Source organism: Podarcis tiliguerta (assembly GCF_965153285.1).
Source record: "Podarcis tiliguerta genome assembly, chromosome: 1".
NCBI lineage: Eukaryota > Metazoa > Chordata > Lepidosauria > Squamata > Lacertidae > Podarcis > Podarcis tiliguerta.
The window spans coordinates 74,345,721-74,364,388 of record NC_139534.1 but is presented as its reverse complement, the minus strand read 5'-3'; the positions used below and the strand labels follow the sequence as shown (position 1 = coordinate 74,364,388).

At 41.4% G+C, this 18,668-nt stretch overlaps 1 protein-coding gene across 5 annotated transcripts in view; it reads left to right on the top strand.

Moving 5' to 3' along the window:
* The window catches only part of ANO3 (anoctamin 3), a 230,818-nt gene that overhangs the window by 170,279 nt on the left and 41,871 nt on the right, over window positions 1–18,668 (top strand). For all 5 annotated transcript variants that reach the window (XM_083428089.1, XM_083428088.1, XM_083428090.1 and 2 more), the window contains 7 exons: window positions 1,180–1,311; window positions 2,511–2,617; window positions 5,254–5,309; window positions 7,119–7,240; window positions 9,361–9,495; window positions 13,803–13,899; window positions 18,423–18,483. In XM_083428089.1, coding sequence (XP_083284215.1) covers window positions 1,180–1,311; window positions 2,511–2,617; window positions 5,254–5,309; window positions 7,119–7,240; window positions 9,361–9,495; window positions 13,803–13,899; window positions 18,423–18,483 — 710 coding nt within the window. The remainder of the gene's footprint in view (window positions 1–1,179; window positions 1,312–2,510; window positions 2,618–5,253; window positions 5,310–7,118; window positions 7,241–9,360; window positions 9,496–13,802; window positions 13,900–18,422; window positions 18,484–18,668) is intronic.

Here is an 18,668-nt window from a genome sequence, read left to right as displayed (position 1 = left end):
TTTGGAGAGAGATTGTTTTATGCATTGCATTTGTATATTTTATTGATGTTTGTAAACAACCCAGGAGAGACTTTGGTCAACGGGGGTGGCCTAGAAACAATTCAAATAAATACCACAAGAAGAGCCCGGATAGATCTAGTCTAATGTCCTGTCTTGTGGAGAGACATCTCACTAACAAACCAAATAGAGTCAAAGAATGTAAAATGCAGTTGACTCTGTTTTTATTTTGCTACAGAATTTTGCTTAATGGTTGCCATCAATTTGATTTTAATTAATTTTATAATGAATGTTTTTAGAATGCTGGATTATTTTGATTGTTGTTAGCCGCCCTGAGCCCAGCTTCGGCTGGGGAGGGCAGGATATAAATAAAAATTATTATTATTATTATTATTATTATTATTATTATTATTATTATTATTACAATGTTTTGTCACAGGCCCTACATATTAATTCTATTGCAGCTTACGAATACAGGTTGGATGTTTAGTGAACATGTATAATGGAAACACAGCTATTATATTTGTGAGGCCTCATTGTATATTTCACCTCAGACTAAATGGCAACCCATGAGTTATGTGAGGGAAGCTCTGAACCTCCAGATATTTCTGGACTACAATTCCCAAACTCTCTGACCATTGAATTTGCTGACTGGCACAGAAGGGAGTTGTGAGTGAAAAAACATCAGGGGCTAGCAGAGATTCCTTTTCTCTTCTCTAAATCCATTCATGTGGGCCATTCCATTCCATTTTTCCCAACCAGAGCAAGGGGCAGGAACACACATCACTGGTAGAGCATCTGCCTTGCAAGCACATGCGTCTCATGTTGAATCCCCAGCATATCCAGGTAGGTTTGGGAGAGACTCCTGCCTGAAACCCTGGACAGCCACTGCCAGTCAGCGTAGACAATAGTGAGTTAGAGGGACTCAATGGTCTGACTTGCTACAAGGCAGCTTCCCATGTTCCTAGTGTTGGCAGTGCCACTTATAATACTTTGTTTAATCCCCTGGTTATGCAGCTATTTTTCTTCATTTTAGAAGAGGAGGACATTATAAAGAACCTGGCTTCAATTTCTTTGTTTTCTGTTCTAGTACAACCCTCCCATTGCTGGGTAGCATGTAGCAAAATCTCTAGGCAAAATGCATGCAAAAGAATGAAGTAATTTCCCCCCCTAATGTTCCAGTTTGCAGAGAAATATGAGAGAACTGAAGAGCTGGTTGCCCAGAAATCCAATGAAACTTGACAAAGAAGCACTTCCTGACCTGGAAGAAACAGATTGCTATACGGCGCCCTTCAGTCGCGCACGCATACATCAGTAAGTGGGAGACCCATATGTATATATTCATAAGGCACCCTGATTAATATTTCACTTTTCCTCAGCAGGTGACATAACATCAATCATCATTAACAGATGGCTGATGTCAAAACTGAATGGTATTTATATTCTAAAAATTCTGTCATCTATATTCAGTGATATCTTCTAGGGATAAGTCTTTAGCAATGTAGGGTCAGGCACCAGTACCATCCCCTGGGGATACCCTTTCTCCAGGGTAATTTTGCAGTATTCTCAGAGCAACAATACTAAATTCAAAATGTATGAGCTACTCTGAAATCCTAAGGGATTTCACAATTGCTACATTTTTGTTTCATAAAGCAGAATCACAATTGAATGTTCCTGATTAAAACCATAAATCTGATATTCATGAATTTTGTGACCCAAGAGGGAAATCTCACTGGTGCAGGGCCATCCAATTGGACATTAGCAGGTCAGCAAAATACCCTATAGTGTTTTGTGTACATAAAGTTTTGGAAGCTTATTTGAAAAGGCCATTGTCTCAGAACCAGCTTGAAGATTGCTTGAATTGCACTACTTGCAGAAATTAAAAAGTTTCAGGTTTTAGTTGCTCACATTTTAAATGGGGCAATGAGATCCTTGAACATTTGAAGTCACCTGACACTCATGGATTTGCTTTTCAGTATTCATTTAACTAGACCGAACTACAAGTTGAACAATTCAATTGATATAAATAAGATATTAATACATGGCCTTTTTAAGAAACATGTTAATTGTGTGTATTCAGAAGTACCGGTAAGTCCCACTGAATTCAGTGGGTCTTAATACCAGGTAAGTGGGTATAAGATTGCAGCCTAAGATTAGGTTCTGAACCACATTGGAGTTAATTATTTGAAAATCATTGGATGGAAAAGGCATCCAAACCATTCTAGGGAGGCAAAGGTTTCTGGCACAAGAAGTGCGTGCTGCAACAGCAAAAGGGAAATCTAGCTGGGGAGTGATATTGGGAAGGGCTACTGCTGTGGAAACAGGACAGCAGGTGAACCCAAAAGGCAAAGGAAGTTTAAAGACAGACATTTGAATGGCAGAAAATCAAAGGCTCAGGTGCCCGTGCTTGTATTTAATGTGTGGAGCTATTTCGTTCGTTGTGAGATATATTGTATGGTGATATTTTGACAGTTGCTTTGAAAATTAATCGACATCAACTATCTCTTCAACAGTTTTACAATAAACAACAAAGACAGTTTCTTCAGCAACTCCACGAGAAGTAGAATAGTACACCATATGCTGCAGAGAACGAAGTATGAAGATGGGAAATCAAAAATGGGTATAATTCCACTTGGGTATTAAGACTGCTTGTTGTTAGCAACATATGCTCTGCCAGCCAAAATTATTGAGTGAATATTTATACTAAAATATAGATAACATCCAATTGGAGAAGACGTCGTGGAATTTTCACCTGGGGACCCTCCAGATGACCATTTTCTTAAGCATTCATTCAATTTTGCTTGCACAATGCTTACGCAGATGTTAGATTATATCCTGCCTTTATTGCACATTTCTTCTGATTTGTTTGTTACAGGACAATAAGCATTCATTCTCATTTGCTTGCAGGTTGTTTACATTCGTTTCCGTTAATTAGTCTGTCAGTCATCCCGTATTTTTCAATACATTTCCCCATCACTATCCAAACCATGAAAAGACTAAGGACTGGTAAAGAAAAAGTGATTGGTATGCATTGTATGTGCCATATAACATTATGCCACCAGATGGCAATGTGGAGTCCCATTTTTCTCTACCTGCTTTCCCTGTTTAAATTTACAATGCTTCAAACGGAAATGCTTCTTTGATGTGTTTAGATCCAGCCTAATTCTTTCTAAAAAGCAGATTTGTTGTGCTAAGACAGCAGAGTCCCTTAATCAACATTAACTAAGCAAACCTAAAACTTGGCATGCACTTGAATTCCTCCTGGAGGAGGAAGCAGCCGTAAGATTCTTCACATAGGGTTGCCATATTTCAAATAGTTGTTGGGCTTGGGGGGGGGCAAAGTAGTTGAGCTTTTGGGCAAATTCACAAATTCAGCTATTTTTTAAGGAAAATCAGCAAAAAAAGACACTGCCAACATGGGTTGCCACATGTCCAGATTTTCCTGGACATTTTACCGATTTCTGCCCAGATGCTGCTTCCAACTGCAGTATTCCGGGTATGTCCAGAAATTTCAGGACGTATGGCAACCCTAGAAGTTCACAGAAAACTAACAATACTTGTCAATTTGACAAAGATTGTTAATAAAGGCTTGAATCCAAAGGTGTTTTGCACTTGTGAAGAGGCCCTTATACTTGTGCAAGGTATCTACATATCTAATGTATTTAGTTAGGGACTCAAAGACTGTAGTCATTTCGCTTATTAGCCATAAGAAAACAGAGCACAAACCTCCCCCCCAAACGTTCAGTTGAGCACACAAGTTCTTATTTTGCTAGATGCCAGCACAAATAAAGAAACAAACCAAGCAACATCACTTTCATTATGAAACTGGAAATAGTATATCAAATCACTGGGGGAAACAAAGTTCTTCCTGCAGCTAAAGCTGTGGGGATTCCGTGGGGATCCTTATAAATTGAGCATTGGGGGATGTAAAGGACAGCATCCTTTGTAGGAGCTGCATGTTTATTGTGGGCAGCACTTTTTAATCTAGGACTTTGAAACTCAGACTTGAATCCAACAAGCAGCAAACTGATCCACGCCTCATAGCTTTTGACAGTAACCATATTAGCAAATGACCAGATGAGAAGCAGAAGAGCAAAGAGCTTTTATCTGCTTGGAGAAACTTGCTGACTTGACTTGAAACACCATTAGCCTTGCATATAATGATTTTTGAATTGGTTCATCGTTTCAGGTTAAGGAGAACTAGAATTAGGGTTGCCATATGTTGAAGAGCAAAAAAAGAGGTAGCCTGAGCTGCTGCTAGCCAGAGCCAGGGAAAGAGGCCATGACATGCAGAGCAGCCCGAGTCTGCCCCCCAAGCAAAAAAAAAAAACCCCACCACACCTTGGACATTTCCTTTAAAATGTAAAAACCTGTCTGGATTGGCCTGTTGGCAACCAGCAAAAGAAGAACATGGAATCCACCACACTGTCACATCAGGATTCCCTTTTTGTACAATGCAAAAACACACACAGAAACCCTGAAGCATATACACAAGTGTGTGTTGAAGATATCACAGTGCAATAGGCCCACTTGAGGCCTTTGTGCGATGGCATCAAGATTGCTGTGTGCGTGTGTCTGTGTGTGTGTGTTGCAATTCATTCCATACCCAGGTGCTTGTCAGCTGGGTAATCCTATCCAGCGGCGGAGCAAGCCAATCGGGCACCAGGGGTGGCACGTGTGCCTTACACCCAGGGGTGCGGCCAGCTAACCATGGGGGCATATCCAGCCACCTGTGGGGGTGGGGCCAGCTGGGGCAGGACGCTCCATGGGGCCTCCGAGGAGTCGGCCTCCTCCCACTCAGCTGTCCTACAGCTGGGGGGGGGGGACCGTTTGGGGCAGCACGGAGCCTGCGGGCACCCAAGCCACCATGTCACTCCCAGGAGAGAAGCTTGGCTCAGGCCCCGCTGTGAGTGCCACCCGGCATTTTGTCACCCGCCTCAGTGGTGACACCCAGGGCCCCCGCCGCCCCTCCGCCACCCCTGAACCTATCTAGAATAAAAGAAGAAGCAGACAGAAAAATGGGGCATGTGTGGCAACATGAACAAAACCAGAAAATATTCTTAATAAGGAAATTTATATACTACTTCATATTTCAAAGAAATTCTCTAAGTGGTTTACAGCCAGCTAAAAAATATCACAAATGAAATGCAGAAATAACGTTAACGAAATCCACATTTTGGAGCAGCACTTGGATGTTAGCACTTGTGTTGAGGAACCTGATTTCTAAGTTGTGTTACTGTCTTCTTCATTCCCTAGGCATCAACAGATTACTCAACAACGGAACTTACGAAGCTGCATTTCCACCTCACGAGGTAGATTAAGTAGTAGTGCTTTGAGTATGGTATGTTCATTCTAAGTTTGCATTAACCTCCTGCAGTCCGCAAATTAAATGTAAATTTGCTCTCAGGTATTTCTGTTTCTCCGCTCCGTCATTCTTCTCTGAAGACCCCTTCTTCAAACTATCTTCGTTGTGTAGTTTTTTGTTGCGCTAGATGTCATGCAACCCACCCAAAGCATGTTTATTCATGAGCACAAGGTTCTAGCCTAAGGCACAACACCCACAAGCAAGGGGGTGCCTCAGGTCCAGATGCTGCATATGGCCCTCCAAGCCCCTTTATCCAGCCCCAAGCCATGCACCCGTCCCAGGCACAGTCCCTCCTGGCTCTGCTTTGCACTCTCCTTGAGGTTTTCTTGTTTGTTTGTTGCCTGGCTGGGATGTGCTCTCAAACTCTTGCTTTCTTAGATAGAGGATAAAGAGAACTGTGTGTATGTGTGGAAGCTAGCCTACAGTACAAAGGTGATATTTGAATTCATTGCTCTGTCTGATTTTGCCTTTGACTCCTGCAAGTTTGCTCAGAAGGGAATGTGGCCTTCTGAATGAAAAAAGTTTCTCTAGTCCATGCCATAGGCAATAGGAACTTTGTTTCCTGGAAAGCAGATAGTCATAGGTAGCATAGTGCATATATTATTATATTACATTATATTAATTTTTTTGATTAACAAAATTTCTATGCACCCCAAAACTTGGAAGAGGGCCTAAGTGGTGTTCTACATTAGTATAAAAAAATGGAATATGTTATTTCAACTCACTGCAGTCAAGTTCTGCCCAGTGCACCAGCCTGTAGGACGGCAAGTTCCACTCACAAAGTCCCATACCTGCATCTTCCATGACAAATCAACCTTTCAAGTCAAGCAGGAAGCTTTGGAGATGATGTTGGGCTGAGCATGGTTAGAATCCTCACTGTAATGGGGAATCCTTGTTGTGTATGTTTCTCAGTCAGAGGGAGGATTCTAAGTGCATTCAGCTGAATGTGTGTGAGAGAGAAAAAGCCTTTGGACTTTCCAGCATCATCATCATCATCATCATTATTATTATTAATATTATTGCTGCTGCTGCTATTATATATGTGTGTATATGCAATGGTATTTGTTCTCAGCAGTGGCTTATGCTAGTGGGAAGTGCTTCCATTCACATAAGGTGGGCCCCCAATTTTTGTCAATCCCCAACTGCAGTCAAAACTTTCCACCAATCCTCAAGAGCAGCTTCTCAGGGGGGTGTGGGGTGGACTGCAGTCTGCATAAATTGGGTGCCCCACATTGCACTAGCAAAAAACAAGTATTTTTTTTTTAAAAAAATAATTAATTAAATTTCAATATTGAGACAAGCAATATCATTAACAATACAATAACTTTATGTTACACACACACACATTGCTTTTCCTTCTCCTCATATTTTTAAACATGGGAATTATTGTGAGGATGAATGTAACAATTGTGTACTTTATACGTAAATGCACCATATACTTGCATTAATAATGGACAGTATCATCCAGCTGGAAAGTACTTCAGTTCTATACTGTCAAGACAAAGCACTTCCAGAAGGATCTCTCTGTTTCTGTTGCAAAATAATGTTTTCCTTCTGTGGAGATGTTTATAATTACCTCAGCTTGAGCAGAGTACACTCAAGACTGTACTGTTCAGCATTGTTTGGTAATACATGGAGCAACTGTCCTGTTCCATTAGAAATGTTGTTTGAATATTTTTCTTAATTTCTTCATAAGAACCCTTTTCTTTTGTATAAGCACATAACAATCCTCCCTCCTCCACTATCTGTCTTCCAGGGAAGTCACAAGAGCAGGCATCCCATCAAAACTCACGGAGCCCAGAATCATCGACATCTGTTATATGAGCGCTGGGCACGGTGGGGAATGTGGTATAAATACCAGCCTTTGGATTTGATCAGGTACTCTAAGAATACTGCAGAACTTGGTTTAGTCCCATGAAAAGGGAGGAAGGCTGAATGGCGTTCCAATGAACTTTCTGCTGTGAACAGTCTCCTTATATCAGCCTAGTGTTTTAAATTGGTTGGGTAACTCTGTTCCAGGGACTGAATGCATCCCATCATGCCACTGTTATCTGGCACTTGGGACACTCTCTTGGCCACACCCCTAGTCCTTAGGCCACACCCCTCACCAATAGTGTTCTACACTCTCAAGTGGTTTTGAGAGGATATATGTACAGGGCTATCTTAAGCATATGCGGTGCTGTGGTGCAAAGATCCACCTGGCACACACACACACACACACACCCCAGGTTGCCCAGTCCCAGGCATGCAGGAGGGCGGAGTCGGCTGGCCGCCTCAGCATTCGGTTGCCCCCGAACTTGCGGCGCAGAGCCGCCCACAGCAGAAGAGTCCGCTGCAGCACTCCGACCGACGGGCGGGCTCTTCCCTGGACTCAACTCCTGGGCCCTAGACTCTCGGCCTGGTCTCCTGGGAGCCCGGTGCCCGGGTGCCCCACACCCCTAGTGCCTATGGGTAAAACGGCCCTGTATATGTAAAAAATAAACCTCTGGCTTTTGTGCAGTTGAAATCTGGCCTGTGTAGGTAGACATTTATTGTGCCATGCACTTTTCCCCCTGGAGTGTGACCTCTGGATGATTGATGGAATCTAGCCCTCAGCCTGAGAAAACTTCTCCATCTCTGCTTTAAGTAGTGTATAAATTGATTTTTAAAAAATCTTTTATTTGTTTCTTAGTTCTGATGAAATGCATGCTGTATTCAGAAAATGCAAGATAACAATTTAGCATGCATCTGCAAATAAATACAATAGCACAAATACAGTAGTTCAATCACACTGAATTGGCTGTCCCAGTCCATTTGCAATGTGCCAACTTTGCCACCACCTCTCCCTTTCCCTCTCCCTTCTGATAAGCAGCAGCCATGCAACAACCCAGTAGTCTGGTGAGTGCTGCCATCCCACCATGCCACATGCTACTGGTGTTACCAGATCTAGTTATTGGCATGTGTGGAAGGAACGGCTGCCTAGGCCATGTCCAGAGACTCTGGCTGCATTTTGGCATCTGGCTAAACCATTGCTTAATGTGACATGAACAAGCCAAGCTAACCAATGGTTCATGCATTTCCCCCATCCCCCCTCCTCCTGTAGCATCTCAGGAGGATGTTGAAAGTTTCTCTTCTGTTTTCCATTAACTGCAGTTTAGTGTTTCAAGCTAAAACTATGGTAAACTATGGGTTGTTGTTTTGAAACAAGCCAGTTTCAAAATCCAAAGGTTAAAGTTTTGAACAAACTATGGTTAACATTAACACATCAATACAAGAAATTGCAGTTAAGCAAAAATCAGAAGCAAAACTATGAAAAAAACAACAACCACAGAGCAAGGTTGACCTAAAACATGGCCAAGTCATTTCAGCAACGAAGTCCCACAAAAATACAATTGTAATAACATAATAACTAACAATTTGCTTCCCTTTTATGACCACCAAAATCAGCTGCCCCAAGGTGACCACTTCACTTTGCCTATTTGCAGGGCCAACTTTGCTGCAGAGTTTTGTTCATGCCATGTTAAACTATGGTTTAGTGTTGCATCCATATGTACTTTTTAACCTGTAGTCAGTAATGGCAACAATACTCCCTGCTCCAAGAGTCTCTACAATAAATAAACAGACAGGACTCTAGTTGTGCCTGACTGTGTTAAATAAAAAATATCTATGGTCCAGAACAGGCTTTTCCACTGTGATGAACTCCCATTTCAGACTACAACTCCCATTGCCCCTGTCTATTAGTCAGCTGGCTGGGACCTAGGTAAATTGTAGTCCAAAACATCTGGCCAGCAGCAGATTGGGGAAGCTGACCTTGACTGCAATCAGTGGTCTTCACATTATATGTTGAAGCAAAATAAAAGGGGTTTGCCAAACCCATTTCTAACCAAATCCCATCCCAACTGAAGAGTAGTTCCACTTCCACTTAAGGTGAATGCTCTGTTGCCAAGGCTGGCATTGGCATTGGCATTCAATTACTTTGACATTTAAGCCTATTGTATATTTACCTTTTTCTTACGCAGGCGGTATTTTGGAGAGAAAATTGGCCTTTATTTCGCTTGGCTGGGATGGTATACTGGGATGCTCATTCCTGCTGCCCTTGTTGGGCTGTTTGTTTTCCTTTATGGATTATTTACCATGGATTCCAGCCAAGTAAGGTAAGAGGTGTGGGGATGTCCCCTTTTATAAAATCACAACACAGCATGCTCTGTCGCTATGAGCTGGCAGCTCTCGAGTAGCTGTCGAAATGGATCACGAGAATAATGCAAATTGGCCTAAGCCCCCCTCTGCTGCCTGAATATCATATGGAATAATCACAAGGTGGGTTTTTCGTACCAGGCCTAAGGTTTTTGGTGTGTGCATGCTGCTTTTAGTGTGTGATCCTCTTCAGTCCAGTTTCTGTTTGCTTTTTAAGGATTGTTTTGAGATGCAGTAGATCCACTTCACAGTAATTAAAAATAAAATAACATTCTGGTATGAGCTACTTTCCCTCCTTAGATAAGCATTTACATCAAAAGGTAGGGGGGACGGGACAAAATGACTCTCTCTATACTGAAAAGTTATTATTCTAGGTTGACAATAAAATAAAAGCATGACAATGCAATGTAGCATTTGAAACTAAAATCTCCCCATTCTGACCTGTGCCTCATAAAGTTATCTTGCCTCAGTTACCTTGTGTTGTGCTGCCATCACTTTGTACATTCTCTTACCCCCTTTGGCAACAGCCAATGATGTAGAGAGAAGTTGAGGAAAAGCACAATGTGACAATGTTATCAATTACAGGGGAGCAAGGAAGGAAGAAATGCCAAGATGCTCCAATAAAATAAAAACCAACAACATTGCTCTGGAGGGTTGGGGAAAACCCTGGGGAAATTTGGGGTTGGTGAAGGGATGAGGGGGTTGGAGTTCTGTTGCACAAGCCAAAGTTCCAATGATTCAGTGACTTCCCAGCATACAAACACACAGCTCTTAGGTTGGATGGGGGAAGAAAGCTATGCCCCCCCCCCCCCAAAGCAGAACTGTCCAAAACCTTCTAATGTCCTATTCTTTTAAAAGAATATATTTTACTGCTTTTTCACATGTCATAAACTTAATTAAAACATAGCAGACAACAAACAGCAGCTAGTCTGTTCTTTCTTGGAAAAAAGCGTAACAGCGGTTTGAAATTAGAACCATTACTTAGAACAAGTTTATGATGCACATTAAAGTCTCTGATCCAAAAATTTTCTCCAGATGTTTTGATAGGTCCTGCCTGTTATTAAAGCATCTACAGACCTTTTAGACAAGACCTTTCCCTAACAAAGGGAAGGTAACTCCAGACCTGGCCAGTAGGTTTGACTGAGCAATCCTCCTGGTCCCATTAACCCTCTCCTGTCCCTGACATTGATCCACCATTGCCTCAAGGCCAAACCACGAAACAGTCTTATTCACAGTAAACAGATGGCAAACCCACAAAAATATTCTGGGGAAGAAACCTCATTCCAGTAGGCATCATTATGAGGGGAAATGGGATAGAAATGCTTTTAACAAATAAATAAATAAATAAATAAATAAATTTTTGTGAAAGCCTTTTGATAATCAAAATTGTGGGTGGGATTCAGCTACAGAGGCTCATCTGTAGAAGCCCCGTGCCAATACATCCATGTGTGCAATGGGCCCTCTCCTCACATGGCTCCCCAAATTTGCTTGGGTGGGTGGGTGTGTTGTGAGAACCTATGAACCATCATGTTGCCAGGGGCCGGAGTCAGACACAGGTCACACGAAAGGTACAAGACTCCATCGTCAGTGAAGTTAACTCTTTACTCAAAGAAACGGCATACAACTCAGAAACACATCCCAGTAGGTCTTGCCCCTGTAGAGTGGTTGCCAGGACTGAAGGTCCCTGCCTTCTACTCTTTCTAAGGCTCCTCCTCTTTCGAATGTTTCCCAAGCATTCTCCAATTGCATGTGCGTATCACTAGCCTCTGTTCTGTTCTCCTCCTTATCATGTATCTTCTTGGAGACCAGGGGGAAGGGGAAATTGTTACAGCAGGAGACGAAGACTCCATGGATTCTTCAGTAGTCTCTTGACCTCCCCCGCTTCTCTGCTTCAGCCTCAGAGTCTGAACTATTCTCTGTCACAGGCTCTTCCTGCTCACTAAACCCTGTTGCCTCTTCAGCATCCATCCCATCCTCCCAATCGTCTCCCTCTGACCTCTCCTCAGTGTCCCACTACCATTCCACAGCTTCTGAGCCATCCTTCTCTCAGGGTTCCCTTGGGGGTTCACTGGCTGGTGCCTCCTACTACTTTATCCAGCCAGTCCCTGACACATGTGAGGAGAAGGGGGAGGGGTGTCATTCTGTCTGTCAAGCTGAAATGTTTGCACTGACGGAATGATCAGAAAAGCATTGAAAATTAATTAATTAAATGTATTCCTCCCTAACTCAGAAAATATGATTATTATTCCTAACATATTAATTGCATAGCTACACTGCACAACTGCAGTACATTCACTGCACTGTTTTAACCCTCATCAACTAAAATGTCAAGGAACACAAGGATCATCCTGGATTTTCATTATGCAACAAGACCTCATGTCAGTTTGACAAATTAGCATCCCCAAAAGACATAACTATTAATTTAATGCGTCAATACAAAGCCATCTGGTTTTAAGACTACTGGATTCCAAAACCGTTGATGCTCGTAACTGAAAAAAGAGCAGAGTGGGTCGATAATGGCTTCATAGGTTTGTCCACAAAATGTAACATTTGCTAGCCAGGCCTCAGCAGAGTTTAGTGTAATCAGAAACCCATTTTAAGTGCAAGAAGCCAGGACTGGAACACTTTGTTTAGTTAGCTATCTACTATTTCCACTTCTATCCCATCATTTGTCATTTCATGATGGGCTACAACATAACATACTTCATTGTGCATAGCACCATAGAATACAACATAAACTGTTAAAACAAACAGAAAAATCAGTTAAAGTAATTAACAACTCCGTTTTGTAATATTTTGCAGACATGTTATGTGCCTTCGTAGCTGGCAACCTGGATAATATGAACCAATGGAAAGTTTGATACAGAACAGATTTTGACTCATCAACAGACTCATTGATGTTCTTCAGTTATTTTATATATTTGTATATATCATAGTAATACATGATGCAACAATGGGCATTCAGCAGTTTTCACCATATAATTACTTCATATGTAATTGCTTAATATAATTACATATGAAGTACTTACAATCATATGAGATATATGACTCTGAGCATCTGCAGAATACAGGTCCCTTTGCACTAGATACGCATAACAGGTACTCATACAAACTTGTTTAGGGGACAGGTTCTTGCTTCCAGAAGGAAGAGGATGTAACTAGAAACATCTCTTTTTTTAACAGTTAACATAGTGCATGGCTGATATGCCTTCATTCTGGCCCACACCTTGAAACCTTCTGTTTTCAGTGATTAATGCTGGTTGTATTTTAAAAAGCATACAGCAGTGCAAATCAATTCTTAGAGTTATGTAACAGGCTGGCACTTAGGTAAAGTTAGTATTCCCTCTAGTGGTTTGTGATGAATTTGATTTTTAAAACAAATCTGCATAACACAACTTTCTTTCACAAAACATGATGCACAGGTAACAGAGGGGTAATTAATATTCACCGCTAGACATCCCTTCAGCAGTTTCTGAATTTTTTATTTGATTATGAGTCTTCAGATTGTGGGAACTAGAGTTTCAAACCTAGCCCAGTATTCAGATAAATCAATGATTAAACTGGCAAGCACTATAGTTGATATGTGCTTCATGTCTAGAAACAAAACTAAGATTATCATGCTTTAGCAGTCGATAGCAGTTGCTTAAAAAGGAAATGCATGGGTTTAAATATTTCTTTTTCCATAACTACTTTTGTAGAAAGACCTGGGAGAAATTTCTCTGTTTTTGTAGCAAGGCCTGGGAGAAATTTTAGTCATCATCACCAGCCAGGCAATATCAAAGACATAGATTGATACAATCCAAACCTCTGGGAATATCTGGACTCTTCGTCCTGCCCCATGTGTGTGTCATTTGGGGCCTGGGTTGTGGTGCAGGAAGCTGCAATGGAAAGAGGAATCATACAAAATCAGGAAGAAGCAACTTGCACCAGCAACTTCATGCTGACTTTATGCACTCGGTTCTGAGAGTTTCTTTCCTGCCAGGGTATCTGCCTTGGCTACATCCCAGGACCATCATGTGACTTGGGAGGGTGGTAAAGTGAAACAGAACTTCCAAAAATCCTACTGTCAAAGAAATCATAATTAAACTGCCATGTCCTGTGTTGTGTCTGTGCAATAAAATAAATTTAGGTCCAGCTTTCAAAATATGGTACAAACACAATACTGCAAATATCAGAAGCCTTGCGGCCTGTGTCAGCTACCATAATGAATGTCATAAACATCAGTCATCCCTGAATAAACATTGGCTGTCTTTATTTCCTGGTGCAGCAGAGAGATCTGCGAGGCAAATGAAACTGTCATGTGTCCAATGTGTGAGAAGAATTGCACCCTGCAAAAACTCAATGAAAGCTGCATCTACGCAAAGGTAAGTTATTTTGTGCTCTAGAAGCTCGATGCTTCAGATACGTCAGTTGGAAACTGCACACGGCCTCTTGTTGTCATTTCAGTCAAATGCTTTTCCATTGTACCACATGTGGGAGACATCTGGCCCTCCGTAAGTCACTGAGCTGTAGCTTTCACCATTCATGACCATTGGCTATGCTTCTAGGGCTGATGAAAATTGTGGTTCAGCAACAGTTGGAGAGCCAGAGGTTCCAACTCCTATAATGCACAGTGGTGCTTGGTGGACTCTTCAGCAGCAAACCCAAAAATGTATTCAGCTTTCATGCTCATCACTTCACAAGGTTTTGCCCTGCCAAAACAGGTTATTGTGATAGAACCTATAAAATCAACCCAGGCCAAGTGAATATCTTTGGCCCTTTGCTATCAGTAGTGGGGCTGAGAGCCTGCCTCTCTGTCTTCCTGCTCTGTAAGAAAATATTTCTGCTCTGCAGAGACAGAAAATGATTATGAATTCACATCAAACACTTAAACACCACTTCAAGACTTTTCAAGTGCGGAATGAAAATACTCAATGCCCGATTTTTTGTTGGGGTTATCAGTAGGATGCTCACATATTCTGGACCCATGATCAGCAGTATACCCTGTGTACATTTTGGCTCTTGATTAATTTATGTAGTCATGGGGTTGGATCCAATGAAGTAATTATGTTCAGAAGCAGAATTTCCCTCTCCTTCCACGTCCAAAACATTCCAATCAAGGAGAGGGGTTGTGGGCCACACAGGGAGAGAAGAGGAGGGGGAGGGAAAGTTGTTGTTCAAAGCAAAAGGCCTTCTGCAAAGAGAAAGAATTCACTGGATATATAACACAAGCAGTTTTACAGATATAGCAGACCTATACGCAGTGCTATTTTTCTAGAAAAAGAGGTGCTGGAACTCACCATGAACATCTCCCTTACTCTCTTATAATGGCAATGGTGCCCACCTGAGAGGTGCCAAAACCGAGTTCTGGTAAGTTCCAGCTGAAAAAAAGCTCTGCCTATATGTGTGTATTCAATAGCAGGCCCTACTGAGTTCAATGGGGCTTTCTTTCACGTAAATGAAAATAAGATTACAGCATTCCTTACTCATCTGTATTATTACTAAATAAACACATAAATACAATATAAAACAACAGATTACAGTTGTCTTATTTCATTAATTTGTAAGAATTTGTGGTTTTTCTACTTCCATTTGAAAACAGAAGCATTCCTATTTTCATCTGATTCACATATACAACAAATCACTTCCCAGTCATTTTATTTACCTCCCAGTCCTTTACCTCTGTCTGCCTGTCTGTCTATAAACACACACATCCACACCTGTAGGGATATCGCAGAGTGGACAGTGGGGTCTGGAAGGAGACACTTTCCACCAGCAGGCAGCCACAGTCTGCCTGCACGCGTGACCCTGGGGTTCAGGAAAAACTCCCCCTCAGACAAGTCATGGCTGACTTAGGGAACATCGTTCCCTATGTCTGACCTTTTGTGGTCTCAGCAGTCAGCGGTGTCCTGTCTGTAACCTTTGTCCCTGAGACCTTTTGTCTCCTTCGTCATACACTGTGCAAGGGGAAAATGACGCTGTGGAAACAGGTGCCAAAATAGCTTTGTGCCACCCCATGATCTCGGGACGGAAGATGTGTAAAGGTCACAGCCCAAAAATGTATCTGCCTGGCTTGCATATTTGTCTCAATAAAAGGAGGCTCCACAGGAATGGCAGCAGCTCGCTTCAGCCCACCTGTGCGCAGCTCACATGATGATCAACACCTGTCTTGGGCCTTCACTTCACACACCAGAGTTACCTTTGAATCCCACATTCACTGTGATGAAATTCATGGAGCACACTTGCCGAGCTGATATTCTTGAGCAATAGGTAGTAAATGTGCACTTTTTCAAATGTGCACTTTAAATCATCTGAGGCCTGAGTGCTTATCAGACATATGCGTTAAATAACTACAGGCTGTATAGTGGATTCATTCAAAAGAAAATAAAACATTCCAGAGGGATTCTACACTATAAATGTTGTTTAAACCATTTTTATTACATTCACTTTAAAGAAATATATTATAGTTGTCTGTTTTGTGTAAACATTTCTTCCCCTCTCTGGTAAATATTTTCGTATTGGAAAACGGCATTCCTATTAAAACAGGGATGTGTTAAATTAGCTAAGGTTTGCAGTTCCTGAAGAGGACTGTGCAAGAGAAAAAGTCTCAAGGCATCTAATTAAGTATGTCATCCTGTGTGGGGAATGAAATCCTCCTACAGCAAACCATTCAGCCTCCTCAGCACTCCTTTTCCCCAGATACCCATTGCCTTAGAAGCATCACATTCCTAAGGTCCATTGCTGTTCCTTAGACTTTGGGGTTATATGTAACACAGTGTAGTTATAGAGTAGTTAAACATTGGCAGTGAAGTCTCCTTCCATTAATAAAAGTCTCGTAGACACTGTGTCTAAATGGTGAGGAAATAAATGGTAGTTAAATGGCAAACAGAATTAATGACAGTATTACAGGTTAAGTTAGAAATAGTTCTTGTTCCAGTAAGCCTGCTCACAATCTCTGCATGCTGTGAACTTCATGTCAGTTTCGTTTAGCTAAATCAGACTAATATTGTGATAGCAATAGATTCAGGTAGGTAGCCGTCTTGGTCTGACGCAGTCGAAATAAATAAATAGAAAAAAAAGTTGTCCAGTAGCGCCTTAGAGACTCACTAAGTTTGTTCTGGGTATAAGTTTTCGTGTGCATGCACACTTCTTCAGATACACCAAGTGTATCTGAATAATAATAATAATAATAATAATAATAATAATTTATTAATACCCCACCCATCTGTCTGGGTTTCCCCCAGTCACTCTGGGTGGCTCCCAACCGAATATTAAAAACACAATACGGCATAGCATGCAGATAAAATAGAAAAACAGATTATATAAATTACTGATAAATTATTATTTGTAAAGGTAAAATAACTCAACAGCTGAATAAAAATGACAGCAGACAGTCAATTCATTATCAAATGCACTTTGAACAGTTCACACTTGTGCATAAGGGAAAACAGAATTACAGCTTTGCTAAAAACAAGCATTTATACATGAAGAAGTGTCCATGCACACAAAAGCTTATACCCAGAACAAACTTAGTTGATCTCTAAGGTGCTACTGGACAATTTCTTAATTTTTTTAAATTTATTGTGATAGGAAAACATAGATTAGGTTATTTTTGGACTGAGGCTTTTGATTACATCATTCCTAACCATTAACCATGCTACCTGGGGCATTGATGAGAGCCAACAACATCTAGAGAGCCACAGATTCCTTCTCCTTTTTCGAGCCCTTTTCAGAATTAAAGAAAATCACACAAGCATCCAGTTCACTGAATGCGTGGTGGGGGAAGTAATAGTACCACTTTATTCTGTCTTGATCAGACCCCACCAGGAGTACTGTGTCCAGTTCTGGGAACCACAGTTTAAGAAGGACATCAGTAAGCTGGAGTATGTGCTGGGAAATGTGACCAAGATTATCAAGGGTCTGGAAACCAAGATGGGTACATTAAGCCTAGGGAAGAGAAAACTGAGAAGTGATACAATAGCCACCTTCAAATATCTAAAGGGCTGTTACATTGAAGGTGGAGCAAGCATGCTTTCTGCTGCCCAAGAGCATAGCCCCCAAACCAATGGATTCAAATTACAAGAAAGGAAATTAAGCATTAGGAGGAGCTTCCTTGACAGTAAGAGCTGTTCATCAGTGGAATGGACAACCTCAGCAAGAAATAAAGCCTACTTCAGTGAAGTTCAGCTTGGCACCTGCCCTTTATCCTGCTCTTCACTGTAAGATAGCGTACAGTTGCTTTGGGGTGTTTTGCTGCCTGTTCTGCTTATGTTGTCCCTGGTGGTGCAACTATGAATAGGCAAATCCCCTCTTCACAACTGGCAGGAACAGTGCAGTGTGAAGAGATTAAGGAACAGGAAAAGTTGGTAAGTAACCTGGATGAAAACGGATTTCCTACGACAAACTTTCAGGTCTAGTAGATTCAAGGGCAGGGGAGAGAGGGAATGAAACACCAACTAGGCATGTTCTCCTTTCTCACCCATGAGGATGGGGATTTGAGGAATCCTCTCTCCACACAGAGAAGAGGTACTGTGGTACTGAGAGGTGCTGTGGTACTGAGGAATTAGTGGAAGCTAGTATGACAATTGCTTTAGGCCTCTGAGCCAGGATGGAGGTTTCCATGAGTGGATATGAAAATGAGCAGAGAATTAGCCTCCACAGCATTAGCCCAATGAGCTAATATAATAGATGTAATTTTATGCTTATTCCACTGCTGATCCTTTAATAGAGGTCATGAAGGCATGGCCCATGTTTAAACCCAATGAAATTATGCATCCACTTTACTCGAGTCTGTTTGCAATTGTTCAGTATTATGGCACTCTTTAATTAAGAACATATTAGCATATGGTAGATTTTTATTGCTTAATAATTCCATTACTTGCCTTATATTCTTTCATTTCCTTCTAAGGTTACACACTTATTTGATAACGGAGGGACTGTCTTCTTCGCCATTTTTATGGCTATATGGGGTAAGTGTTGTTGTTGTTGTTGTTATTTCACCTGTTACTGTAAAATAAAAGGTATTATACTCAGCAAGTCTTAATTTGGAATGAACTTTAAAATGAGAATATACATTTTGAAGCTATTATTGTCATGCTTGTTAGGGATGTAGATCTCTATACACTGGTGAAATAAGCCCTTCAGGAACACAAAT